The 13,728-nt window shown below is 54.0% G+C and overlaps 1 protein-coding gene and 2 gene segments (V, D, J or C); all 3 read left to right on the forward strand.

Annotated features, from left to right (window-relative positions):
* LOC128584904 (probable non-functional immunoglobulin lambda variable 1-50) overlaps positions 1-13,728 on the forward strand; it is a 685,263-nt gene that overhangs the window by 645,493 nt on the left and 26,042 nt on the right.
* The window catches only part of LOC128584905 (immunoglobulin lambda-1 light chain-like), a 50,358-nt gene that overhangs the window by 831 nt on the left and 35,799 nt on the right, over positions 1-13,728 (forward strand). The gene's annotated exons all lie outside the window — the stretch shown is intronic.
* On the forward strand, positions 10,706-11,556 carry LOC128584934 (immunoglobulin lambda variable 3-25-like). The segment is given in 2 exon segments: positions 10,706-10,751; positions 10,963-11,556. Coding segments are annotated over 2 exon segments (354 nt in total).

The following is a 13,728-nucleotide window of genomic DNA, read 5'->3' on the forward strand; positions in this document are numbered from 1 at the left end:
AGCACAGAGGTGCATGGGAGGGAGAAAGTGTCCAGCTCACCTGGTGCCTGTTCTAGAAACCCACAGTCTCTTATCTGTCAACACGGAGTCTGGAAGGAGAGGGGCCTGGACTCCTGCATTCTGTGCCTCAGATCGTTGCCTTGGCAGAGGATGAAGCCCTGGGAGCCTAGTAGATGTTGTTCTCAGGATGACATTTGCTGATGTGTCAGGACAGCTCTGGGAGTGTGAGGACAGGGTCTGTCCTGCTGCTTCCTGAGCAGAAGGGCACATGTCCCTGAGCCTCCCCTGGCTGACCAGAGTCATCCTCTGTGTGGCAGAAGCGCAAGCTCGGTCCATCATTAATGACATCAAGGCCACTCCTTATTTCTAGCTCCAAAATTAACTCTTTGTAATGAAACCCTGGACTAGGAATGCTCAGGAAACCAGCACCGGAGTAGGGTCCGGGGCCTCCCAGGGTGCACCGAGCTGGTGCTTGTTGCACCATAAGAAAAATCTCTGTTCCCTGTGCCACAGGCTGAGGGTCTCCCATAAATGTGCCTTTTGCTCTAAAAACTTTACTTTTAGGTTTCCTTGATAATTTCAAAATATCAAGTGTAGAAATGATTAGAGAGAAAGAAGAGAAGCTTCCTATAGGTCTCCTCCAATGACAGTGGAGTGGATGTCTGATTTTCAAGAAGGGGGATGACAGATAAAAAGGAAACCGCTCCTCTCTGACAATTAGACTGTTGCGAGCACCGTTCCCATGTCATGTCTGCTGACCCTGAGTTGTCCACACCCCATATTATATTCACAGGATCCCTGATCCCTAAGTGATAATTCCAGGATCATTCCCGAGATACAGATGGTCAAAAGCTGCTCCAGTTACTTTTTTATTTTTTTTGAGACAGATTCTCACTGTGTTGCGCTTCGTAGAGTGCTGTACCGTCAGAGCTCACAGCAACCTCAAACACTTGGGCTTAAGTGATTCTCTTGCCTCAGCCTCCCAAGTAGCTGGGACTATGGGCACCTGCCACAATGCCCGGCTATTTCTTTGTTGCCGTTGTGGTCGTTTAGCTGGCCCGTGCTGGGTTCGAACCCGCCAGCCTGGGTTGATGTGGCCGTCATCATAACCATTGTGCTGCAGGTGCCAAGCCGGCTCCAGTTCCTTCTGATCAAGGACTTCTTGTTGGATTTCTGATCAGTTCAAAGGGTGCAGGGAGCTGGCCCCACTCCCAGGCCCTGCCCTGCCTCTGTCCAAGTGCAGCAGCGCCCCCCACAGGCGGCTGGGAGACCCCACAGGGACGAGCTTCTCCAACTAGGCAGGGCACATTGGGTGAGGGTTTCCCCACACCCTCCTCCCCAGACCAGGCTGCTCCCGGTGCCCTGAGAAGAGGTTGTTGTTAGGAGTCTAGGGGCTCCTAATTCTCCTTTCTCAGATCCTCCTGAGAGAGCCTGGGATTGTCACTCCCTCTCTCAGACCTGTCTCTTCCCTGTCCAGTGCACTCCCTAGATTCTATGCTCCTGGGTCATAGAACTATAGAATTTCAGAGGAAGCAGTGATGGCCGGGACCCCAGGAAGGCAGCCCAGTATCTGAAACCCAGGTAGCAGAACAGTTCTCCATAGGGCTGCCTGGTGGCCACAGGGAGGAGAGACCTAGACCCCATCCCCTGAGCATCTCTAGATCTAAGTGAGCTAGGGAAGGGCTGGGGTGGTGTGCCGACCCTATGTAAATCACACCTGTTTTCTCCCCAGAGCAGCATCCTGGAGCCCCTCATATATGATAAGCAACAGTTAGGAGAACCTGATTTATTACTGGGCAATGTCCCTTAGCCACATCTCAATACACATCACTCCTGTCCCAAATCCTTCATACATGCAAACATCACCAAGGACTCAAAGTGGTTTGAATTCCAGTCCCCTCAGGTTGCCACTGTCCCATCCGACTCTCAGACTTACCAGACATTCCCCCACAAGGACTGACCTAGCACGTCTCACACACTCCTGTGTCTTGAGCCTTTTTAAGGTACTGACAGCAGTTCCAGAAAAGGAGGTCTCCTCACCTGCTATATTGACACAGCCTGCCTGTCACCTTCTGTCTAACCTCTTTATTAGTTTTCTGCATAGCATCAATGATGGGGTCTTTGCCATCAATGTTTCTACAGATTTATTTACTTGAATAAATTGTTTCCCTATGGTGAGAAATGCTTTTAACTGCAAGGTCACACATATGAAATACAGAGGCATAGACACAGGGGAGGTGATTTCTCCTAGCAATCTAAGTCGGGGTAAGACAGGGTTTCATTTAGGGAGTCTCACCATCTCATGAAGGCACCAGGGTCTTTGTAAGTCCCTGTTCCATTGTCCCTATGATGTTGGCTTTGTTTTCAGTCTTGTTCAGCACAAGGTCTCAGAATGGCTGCTACAGCTCCAGTCATCACACCTAAATTCAACAGGATAGAAAGAGCCGAAATTTAGCACGTTCCTTTCCCTTAGAAGAGCAAAGTTTCCCCAAGAAGAAACAGCCACGTCATCAAGGACTAGAGCTGGGCCACACAGTGAGTCCTGGCTGAGAGAGACCTAGCTCAGCAGGTGTCTATGTTATTACATAAATAAAGCAGTGTAGAGTGAGAAGGTGGTGGGGACTGTCTGCTAAGGTGGTGGGGACTGTCTGCTGTGTCTTCAAACCCAGTGTGTCTCCTTCATGGAGTCCCAAGCAAGAGAAGAAACCCATTGGAAGCAGGCTGTGTCCTGTTCATGCTGAATTCTCAGAATGGAAGGTGCCAGAGCAGAGCGGGTCTAGATGAGTATCTGCTGTGGGATGGTCTACTGTGTGTGTTTGGTGCAGCCCCACTGGCACTGGTCATGGCCCTAAATCCACAGGGGACATCAGGAAGAGCCAGTCCCCGAGCACCATGTGACCAGTGCCAAGCCCTGGTATCCCCTGCACAACCAACCATGCGCCAGACGCGCACGAAGGGGGGCTTCAACGGGGCCCTGCCCCTCCCCTCCAATGGGCAAGTTCATATTTTCCTGGGTAGTCTGAGCCCTCGTGCCTGGTCTGGAGGCAGCAAGGACCACACAGAGAACAGGAACCCTCCCGGGGCAGCAGCCCGTGGATCAGCGATGCGGGGACCTGAGCAGCAGCTTGTGAATCTGCACCTGGACCCAGGAGGCCCCTGAGCTGCAGCAGCCAGTGTGGGGCGGCCACCAGGGGGCGGCAGAGTCACCTGGTTGTAATCACAGGAATCAGCTTTGCTCCCACTCACCCTTGTCCTGCTTGATGTGAAGCCCAGATTCTGGATCCTGTCTCACACCAGGCTGCTCTGTCACTTCCTATTTCTCTGATCCAGGCACAAGGACTTCATGACTCCACTGCCCGGGGAGCCAGGGGAGCCCGGGGAGGCTCAATCTCTGTAGGTGCCAAACTCACCTAGAGCGCTGGAGCTGTCCCCGACTTGTAGCACACACGGGGGACACCGAGGTCCAAGACAAGGACCTGCCCCAGGAGCTCACACCAAGGGCAGGGACCTGCAGAGCCGCAGATGCTCTTAAACAGTGCATATGAGCGGGTGGGTGACTCACACCTGAAATCTTCCCACAGTGGGAGGCAGAGAAGGGAGAGGGCGGGAGCCCAGGTCTTCCAGCCTTCACTGAGCTGTGACCTCACCTCTGCACTCCCGCACAGGTGACAGAGTGACACACTGCCTCCAACAGAAACAAATATGTACATTACAGACCACTACTGTGAAGAGGGCTGTAAGCTCAGGATCAGTGATCTGACTTGGGACCCCGAAACCACTGAGCTCTGTGTTGTCACCAGTGCAAAGGAATAAGGGCAAATGATGATCTCAGGATGGCCTGAAGAGAGACCTGGACACAGCCTAAATACTTTGGTACAGACAATGAGACCAGCTGGTGGAAAAAGATTAGGCTGGGAATGCAAGAGCTGGCCCCCGCCTCTGTGGGCCCCTGGGCTGAGCCTCTCTGGAAACCACAGAGCTTCTCAGGCAGCAGCCCCTGACTCGGGCTCATTTGCATCCTGGGCAGCTCTCTCCACCAGGGGATAAAACAGGCATGGGAGGCACCTGCCCAGCCCGGGCCTCGGAACCAACCTAGAGGGTATCTCCACCATGGCCTGGACCCCTCTCCTCCTCAGCCTTCTGGCTCACTGCACAGGTGCTGCCCCAGGGACCCCACCCACTCAGCCCCAGGGCTCAGGGACAAACCTGGGCCTGACTCTGAGCTCAGCAGACCCCTGGATGTGGAGGGCAGGGGGTTCCTGAGCCTGCTGCAGGGTGCGGGGCCAGTGGGGCTGAGACCACCACGCTGTGGTCACTGGTACTCTGAAGATCCTGCCACCAAGGAGAGTTGAGATTTTTTGCTGTGAGCACCCTGGTTTCAAGCCATTCATTTCTCTCCTTGCAGGGTCTGTGGCCTCGTATGTGCTCACCCAGCCACCCTCGGTGTCAGTGGCCCTGGGACAGCAAGCAAGGATCACTTGCGGGGGAAACAATATTGGTAGCAAAGCTGTGCATTGGTACCAGCAGAAGCCAGGCCAGTCCCCTGTGCTGGTCATCTATAGTGATAGCAACCGGCCCTCAGGAATCCCTGAGCGATTCTCAGGCTCCAACTCAGGGAACACGGCCACCCTGACCATCAGCGGGGCCCAGGCTGGGGACGAGGCCGACTATTACTGTCAGGTGTGGGACAGCAACACTGCTCACAGTGACACAGGCAGATGGGGAAGTGAGACACTAACTCCTGCCCCATCTGTGTCACTCTTTCACTCCTGTCAAGGAGGATTGTAGACGCGCCTGGCCCCCACAGGCAGGCTTTGCAGAGGGTGCTCAGGGTGCTCATTGCCTGGCAGGAGCAGAGCTGTCTTGACTCTCAGGGCTGCTTTGTGGGGTCAGAATGGGACCTGAGTGGAAGGACCCACAGAGGGAATTATCCATCCACTATCCTGGCCCCAGATAAACATGTGGTGTTGAGAGCACCATTCCTTGGACCTAGTCTCTGGACCTGTCCCCATAACTGCCCAGCCCTGCTGAGATCGTGAAGGTTCCTTGGCAGCCTGGGATTTGAGCAGAGCAAAGTGTGAGTGTTCTGTGAGATTAATAGACCCCCTCCTCAGTGTGACCCCACCCCCAGCACTGCTGAGCCCCCTGGCAGCTCAGAGCTGAGCTGTCACTTCTCTCTGGGAAGTGCTGCTGGGGGCAGAGATCTGCCCCTTTCCACGAGTGTACTCTTCTCAGAGAGATCCAGATCCTGCCTCAATATAGGATACCCTGGAGGACCCCGATCTCAGAGTGCCCTCCATAGTCACCGGTGGCCTTGCTGGCCAGCCCCATTGTGGTCACTGCCCCTCCACCCAGCACTGCTTTGTTCATTCCCCCAGCGCCTCTGTGCCTGAAGATCTCCATCTCAGGAGCAGCTTCCAGGACCCAAGCAGAGCTAGTCTGCTGTCCCCACCATGGCCATCAGGCATGGAGGAGGTCACTGTGCACAGGAGACTGGTTTCTCTCTGGGATCCCCAGAGTGAGTGTCCTAATGCCCAGCTACACCTGCCCATTCCCTGTGTGGTAGTCCAGAGTGAAAATGGGGCCTGACAGGCAGGAGCTTTCGGGGCTCAAGGGACTGGGGGGTGTCAGACCCTCCTTCCATGAGTCCAGGTGCCAGGGAAGCTTCAGCCTCAGGCCCACACAGGGAGCCCCAGTAGCACCCACAGGACGAGCTCAGGGCTCCTCATCCCACCCCACCCTGTGCACAAATCATCATTCCTATAGAGCCCCACCCAGCAGTGCAGCTGTCATCCTTTCCGTGACACACACAATTCAGCCTGGGAATTTCACAGTGACAAGACTCCACAACCCTCCCTTGTCCTCAGGACACCCAGTCCCTTCTCCTCCAGCCACACAAGCTCCACAGAGGGAATCTCCTGAGAGAAGAGGCCAGACCCAGGGGCTCATCCTATAATCCTAGCACTCTAGGAGGCCCAGGCAGGGGGATCACTTGAGCTCAGAAATTGGTGACCAGCCTGAGCAAGAGGGAGACCCTGTCTCTCTTAAAAATAGAAAAACTAGCTGGGCACTTTAGCGGGCGCTTATAGTCTCTGCTAGTTCAGAGACTGAGGCAGGAGGATCCCTTGAGCACTAGAATTTGACCTTGCTGTGAGCTCTGATGACACCGCAGCACTCCAGCTTGGGCAATCAAGTGACACTCTGTGTCAAAAAGAAAAAAAAAAAAGGAAGTGGGAAAGAACAAAAGCATAGCCATGAAAAAGTTAGTAAATATCTCTCATGTACTTTTATATTGATTACATATGGAAAGATCTATTTTTGATATATTAAGTTACATGAAGTACATCATACTGAATTAGTACGTTGTCTTTCCTGTTCTATGTAGTGCCATCACGTCACATGGCTGTAGGACACAGCAGCTCTGGCCCCTTCAGGTGACAGGTGCTTCTGAGCAACCTGGTGCAGGAAGCCCCGCCCCCTCCACAGGACCTGAGTGTGAGCCCAGGGAGAGGCGCTGGAGCCGGAGAGACGAGGCCACGGTGTGGGCCAGCTGCTGGTGCAGGGGACTGAGCCTCGGCCCTGCTCCTGCTCCATCCTAGAAGAGCCCCGTCAGCTCCCCAGGGAGCCAGCTGGGCCTGCCTGAGCTGAGGACGGGGGACCTGGCAATTGTAGCTGTGTGGTCAGCGATGTCCTGTCTTGTGTTATGTCTACCAGGGCACAAGTGCACACCTGGTTGTTGGACCATGGGTCAATACTTTGGTAATGGAGATGACAAGGACTTGTTCCAAAATCCATGGGACTCACCTGTGGGATTTCTCAGAATCACAAGGTTCCCGTTGTCATCACCAGGTCCCGTATCATGGTGGATGCTACAGGGTTCTGGGCCCCACTCAGCAGGACAGCTCACACCACAGCGTGGCCTGCTGCAGAGCCTCCTGCCCTTGGGGCCGATAGCCTGTGAGTGACCTTCCCTGGTTCCTCGTGTGTGACAGAAACAACATCCCTAAGTGCACAACACATTGCTTCTGAAACCCATGTGACCTCCCAAGCTTTATTTCCTTCCTCTGTGGAAACTGTGGATACAGTGATGTGTGTTCTGCTTTGTGAGAGACACTCAGCATGACCCTGACAGCTACACCCTAAACATCTCAGCTCACGTGGAGGGAGGAGTCCCATGGTCTGCCCCATCCCCAGGAGGGCAGGGGTCTCACCAGAGCTTGCAGGACCCCCGCCAGGCAATGCACGTGTGACCCTGTGACCACAGTATGGCAGAGCCTTGGGTATTCTCCGGGGGTCCAGATGGCCCAGCCCCCATGGAGTGGGTCATGACAGGGAACGGAGGGTGATGACTCTGGGGACAAGTGTGAGCAGCTGCCTCGCCCATCCCCCTGGGTGCCCTGGCTCTGACTCTGCCCTCTGAGAGGAACAGAGAAGCACTGAGTTTCCAAATCAGTGCTGCCTTCTGTGCACCTGCAGGCAAGTCGTTATGTTCTAGAACATTCCTCCTCTGGCTCAGATACTTCCAGGAGGACTATTGCCTCCCTAGATCAGTAAAAATCCACTTCCACCTTCTGGGATTCATTCAACTCTTGGAGGGTCAGCTTGCATGAACTTCAATATGGAGCTCAGATGTAGTGACACACCCTACAGGAGAGGACAGCTGTCTCAGACAGCGCCACCTGCTGGACATACTCTTCCTCTCAAGGCCACCCGGGCAGTGTGTCTCAAGGTTTCTGACGTGAGGAGTCTCTCTTCCTGTGCTGAGATGTCACGGACAGTGGGGAGGATGTGCAGACACCCCCCTCGGGTCCTTCCTTGGGACCTTCTCTCAATTCTCTTCCTCTTATCTCCGGGAGCAAATGCAGTTAAAGTGACAGGTGGGTGCAGAGTCTCTGTCTGAGTGGTGAGAGCTCTGGGCAGGGATGGAGGAGAGGGCTGACCGCCCTTTCAATATTCCTACTGCTGCTTAATTGTGTCATTAGAACTGTTTATCAGGATAAAATACAGGGCTTATTTACCAGTGCAAAATAAAAATAAATATTGCCCACTCTGGAGTGAAAGAAAAAGCAGTTTACTTCTGAACCAGACATCTCATAAGAATTGCAAACTGTTTCTCTTTATATTCTGAACCCTGAGTCTCTCTCTGTCTCTCTCTCTTGCTCTTGCTCTGGTTTTCCCTTTGAAATTATAAACTATGCACTTCTGTTCCCTCCAAGGTCACTCTTCCCTGGTTGCTCCCCAAATGGTTATTATGCCTGGTTACCTAGTTACCAGTCACACTGGTTATGATTCCCAGGCTCACATTCGGCTCTCAGCTGTGTTGGGCCAGCATTTCCCAAGGAGGGTTGTTGCAATCAGAGGCTTGGGGACAAGTTCGAGAAAAACTACCGTCCGCCAGGACAGTGTGCATTGATGGCAGTGCCCCTTTCTCTGCACGGCAGGACCCAGCAGGCTGTGCCGTGGCACCACACACTGTGCCCCAGGACTGAGCTCTCTGTGCGCTGCTGAGCTCCAGATGCTGTGTCAGCGGGACCGTGTCCACCGTTGAGTCAACTTCACATTGTACCCTCATGGGGAAGGTCACCACAGCTGCTGGGCTCTGAGCTGCACAGAGGGACACGGGGGGCTGGGGATGTCCTACCCATGATGCGCATTAGGGGACAGGGTGTGCTGGAGGGGTGAGGGGTGGGGAAGGAACCTGCTTTCTAAAGATGGATTTGCCACCCCAAATCTCAGCCGCCCATCACCCACCTGGCCTGTGTGCACCTCAGAAATGTGGGTCATATGGGCCAGAAGTGAGGGGACTGCGAGGTGTTCACATTTCCCGTGTCCTCCCTTGGCTGTGTCACTCGCCCCTGTACAAACCCTCTCTTAGACCCTGTGCCCCACAGCGGGACTGACTCTAATCAGTGACTCTGGGAAGTGCAGACAGGTGCAGGGGCCAGGCCCTTCAGGGACACTTCCCATCCCTTGAGGCAGTGAGCACAGCTCTGCAAGGACCAGGGTTTCAATAGACGACCTGCTGGAGTGACCAGATAACTAAATCTTAGAGAACCAGAATGATAAGGGAATCCAGACACATTTCAGGGCCCCTTGTTGAAGTTAGCAGAGCTCTGTGTGTCCCAGGTTTACTGGAAACTCCTGGGAGATCAGAGCTAGGAAGTGACAGGGTTTCCTGCCCTTTCAGCACAACCTGGGACAAGTGAGGGACCCCCCCTCCCTGACCTTCTGTTCCCTGAGAACATGGGGCCCTGCAGAGCAGGACTGATGTCCTCTTCACACTGTTCACAGGGCCGGAGATGCTGATGGTGACAGTGATGAGGAGGATGTGAGTACACAGCTGAGCTCTAGTGGCAGGAACTTCCGGGCTCCCAGTGACCTGCAGCTGCTCTGATTGGGAGGGGGAGAGTCAGTCTTGGTTCCCAAATAGGGAGGAAGTCTCGGTCCTTATCTGGGGTCACAGGTGTTTCTTGGGACCTGTCGCTTTGCAGAAGAGCTACAGCTTGTCCTCTACCTCCCATTCCTTCAGTCACAAAGCAGGAATCAGACAAGGGAATTTCTGCAGTCACAGGGGGTTACAGAAGCCTCATGCAGCTGGCTCATTGCACACAGCACATGGACCTCTGTGTGTGGCTGTGCAGAACAGCTGGTCACACTGGTACCCAGTGAGGCTGGACTGCCTTGTCCCCACCCTCCCAGGTGACCATTGCTGTGGGGGAACCTGGGGGAGGGAAGCTCCTGCTCTGAGTGTCCTTCCCCAGCAGAGGGCGGCAGAGCTGCAGCCTGGAGTGGCAGGAGGGAGGCTGGGGCTGCTCAGGGGGCCTGTCCTGGCTGCAGTGACAAGTCCCCCTCACTGAGGGACCACAGACCCCCCACACTCCAGATCTCATGCCCTGTGCGGAGACAGTGACCCTGGTGCCCTCACAGACACAATGGGCCCAGGTTGCCTCCTCCATCAGGTGGGTTCGGGGGCCTTTTCCAAGTTTACAGCAAACATTGAAAAGATACTTGCCAAGACTGGAAGACATGAGGTGACAGACGCTCGTGTGCTGTGGGGTGGGGATGTCACAGAAGAGGTGACACCCCGTGTGCAGTGACACTGGAGTGTGAAGCCCCCACAGAAGGTGTGTGGTGCTGAGTGACCAGACTGTGGAGTCAGGAATCACTACCCAGCATCTAAATGACACAAGACCTGATCTAGGGGAAATGACCAGGTGGGACCTCAGTGATTCTGGGGACCCGTAGGGAAGACAGAGGAGGAGGAAGATGGTGGCCTGTGTCTCCCTCATGCTGGGTCTGCTGTGATCTGTCATCTCAGCTGCTCCCATCTCAGCCCCATGGCCAGGCTCCTGGAAGGGGCAGAGCCCTGCTGAGCCTGGCCCAGGACACAGCACAGCCAGGATGGTGGGGACAGTGCTAGTGGGGTCAGTCCTCAGGTAGGGGACAGTGATCCCAGGCCTTGGATCCTGGGTCTGATTTGCTGTCCTGAGAAGCAGATGGGGGAAGCTGGGGCCCCATCTCTCCCTGCACAGTCCCTATGCTGTCACCTCAGCTGGTTGAGTGAATCTGTCAAGGAGGAGGCCCAGGGGACATGAATTTGCATAAACCCCAACGCTCACTGCCCACAGGGCCTGAGAAGAATATGAGAGGCCAGGGGAGCCCAGCTGTGTTGTGGGCTCAGAGGCAGAGCTGTGGGGGTGTCAACATGGCCTGGACCCCTCTCCTGCTCCCCCTCCTCACTCTGTGTACAGGTGCTGTCCCCAGACCCTGCCCCAGGATCCAACCCACAGGACCTTGATGGGCCAGTGTGGATCTGGAGCTCAGCCTATCACAGCTTCAGTGCAGGGCCCCTGGGAAGGGTCTTTAGTTCTTTTTTTTTTTTATTGTTGGGGATTCATTGAGGGTACAATAAGCCAGGTGGGTCTTTAATTCTTAAGCTCTTCCTCCTCTTCTCTCTTCCAGGTTCTGTGTCTCCCTATGAGGTGACACAGCTGCCCTCCATGTCAGTGTCCCTAGGACAGATGGCCAGGATCAACTGCTCTGGTGACAAACTTGACAAAGAATACATCTACTGGTACCAGCAGAAATCAGGCCAGGCCCCTGTGCTGGTGATATATAAAGATAGCCAGCGGCCCTTGGGGATCCCTGAGCGGTTCTCTGGGTCCAGCTCAGGGAACATGGCCACCCTGACCATCAGCGGGGCCCAGGCTGCAGATGAGGTGAATTATTACTGTGGCAGACGTGACGTCAGTGGTAGCAGCTGGCAGTGACTCACAGTGACACAGACAGATGGGGATGTGGGACATGAACCTCCCCAGCCTCACTCTCACTCTCTGAGCTAAGACCATGACCTTGGTCTCAACTCACTCAGTTCCTTGTCAGTGCAGCTCAGGGAGCTCAGAAAGCCTTCCAGTGAATTGTTATGTTCCCAGAAACAGAGTTTCATTTGAAACGCATTCAACTTCTAACATTAATTTAGTTACCTTCAAAAAGCAGCAGATTGGTTTACTGGATGGAAAATGGGATGGAAAATGTGTCTAGTTGGCCTGGTGCCTGTTCTAGAAACCCACAGTCTCTTCTTCTCTCAACATGGATTCTGGATGATGAGGGGCCTGTTCTCCTACATTCTGTCCCTGACACCTTGGCCTTGGGAGAGGATAAAGCCGTGGGAGCCGAGCAGACCCCGTTCTTAGGATGACGTTTGCTGATGTCTCAGGAAAGCTCTGGGAGTGTGAGGACAGAGTCTGTCTGCTGGTTCATGTCCAGAAGGACCCATTTCCCTGAGGCTCCCTCGTCTGACCAGAGTCACACTTTGTGTGGCACAAACACAGCTCAGTCCATCATTTGTGGATCTAGGCCACTCCTTATTTCTAGCTTCAAAATTAATCCTTTTCACCAAAGCCTGGGCTAAAAATAATCAAGAAACCAGCGCATGAGAAGGGCCCTGAGGCTCCTGGGGCTACCCTGAGCCTGTGCTTTTTGCCCCGTAAAAAAAAAAAAAAAAAAAATCTCTGTTCACAGCTCTCTAGCAAGCTGTGTGAGAGGCTGTGTCTACCATGTCTATGATTTCAACACTCACATATCTCATGGTTTAAACAGTTTACTTTTAATTCTCTTTGGTAATTTGGAAATGTGAAGTATAGAATGTTTTAAAGAGAACAAAGAGAAGCTTCCTGTAGGTTCCTTCCCATGACAGCTGATGTCTCATTTGCAAAGAAGAGGGTTGACACAGGATATGGAAATCACTCCCATATGACAATTGCAATTAGACTGTTGCGTGTATCATTTCCCTTTCATGCCAAGGGACCATGAGCTGTACATGCCATATTGGAGTCACAGGATCCCCGAGACCTAAGCAGTAACTCAAGGATCATTCTAGAGATACAGATGGTCAAAACCTGCTCCAGTTGGTTCTGACTGAAGACTTTTTGCCGAGTTTCTGATCAGTCCAAAGGGTGCAGGGAGCTGGCCCCTCTCCCAGGCCCTGCCTTGCCCCTGTCCAAGTGCAGCAGCGCCACCCCCGGGTGGCTGGGAGAACCCACAGGGACGAGCTTCTCCACCCAGGCGGGACACTGGTAAGGGTTTATCACACCCTCGCCCCCAGGCCACGCTGGTCCCAGTGCCCTCAGAAGAGGTCAGCAGGGGTCTAGGGGCTCCCCATATCATCCTTGGTTCAGATTCTCCTGAATGAGTTTGGGACTGTCACTTCCTCCTTCAGACCTGTCTCTTCTCTGTCCACTGCACTCTCCAGATTCTGTGCACCTGTCTCACAGAACCACAGAAGAAGCAGTGATGGATGTGCACAGGGAACCCCAGGAATCTGGCCCAGGACCTGAGGTCCAGGCAGCAAAACCGTTCTCTACAGGGCTGCCCGGTGGCCACAGGGAGGAGAGTCCAGGAACCCCTCCCCTGAGCATCTCCAGTCCTAGGTGAGCTAGGGAAGGGCCTGGGGTTGCTCTGAGCCCACCACACTTTCACCAGAGCAGGGTGCTAGAGGCTCCCATGTGTGCTAAGCAACTGTTAGAGAACCTGACATGTTACCTGGAAATCCCTCTGCCCACACCTGAGTACACTTCACTCTGGGTCCAAATCCTTCATATATGCAAATGTCATCATGGACCTAAACTGGTTTGAAACCTGGATCCCTTGGTTGTCACTGTCCCAGAAGATCCTCCCACTCAGCAGAGTCTTCCCCACAGAGGACGGGCTCAGCTCCTCCACACACACTCCTTGTGGGACTTGTGCCTTTTTTCAGTCCTGATGGCACTTCCAGAAATACCTCTTCATGGGTCAGGAGAGGAGGGACCTGAGCAGTAGCTTGTGAATCTGCACCTGGACCCAGGAGGCCCCCTGAGCTGCAGCAGCCCGTGTGAGGAAGCCACCAGGGGGCGGCAGAGAGTCACCTGGCAGAGCCGCTCCGCCTCAGGGAGAAGCTGCTTTTTTCTACTTGATACTGAAGCAGAAATTCTGTCTCTGCGTCTTACACATCTCTCTTTGTATAATTTCCATGTATCTCTGTTCAGGTACAAGACTCCATTACCCCACTCCACCAACCCCAGGAGGATAAAACTCTGTAAACGACAAATACTCCTAAAGCACTGGGCCTGACCCTGCACACACTGGGACACTGAGGCACAAGGTCAAGGACCTGCCTCAGGCGCTCACACCAGGGGTGGAAAGTTCTATGCCCTGATTTGTGATTAATAACGCCAGGTGAGCCGGGCACCA

The sequence above is a fragment of the Nycticebus coucang genome, chromosome 4, assembly GCF_027406575.1.
Source record: "Nycticebus coucang isolate mNycCou1 chromosome 4, mNycCou1.pri, whole genome shotgun sequence".
Classification (NCBI taxonomy): domain Eukaryota; kingdom Metazoa; phylum Chordata; class Mammalia; order Primates; family Lorisidae; genus Nycticebus; species Nycticebus coucang.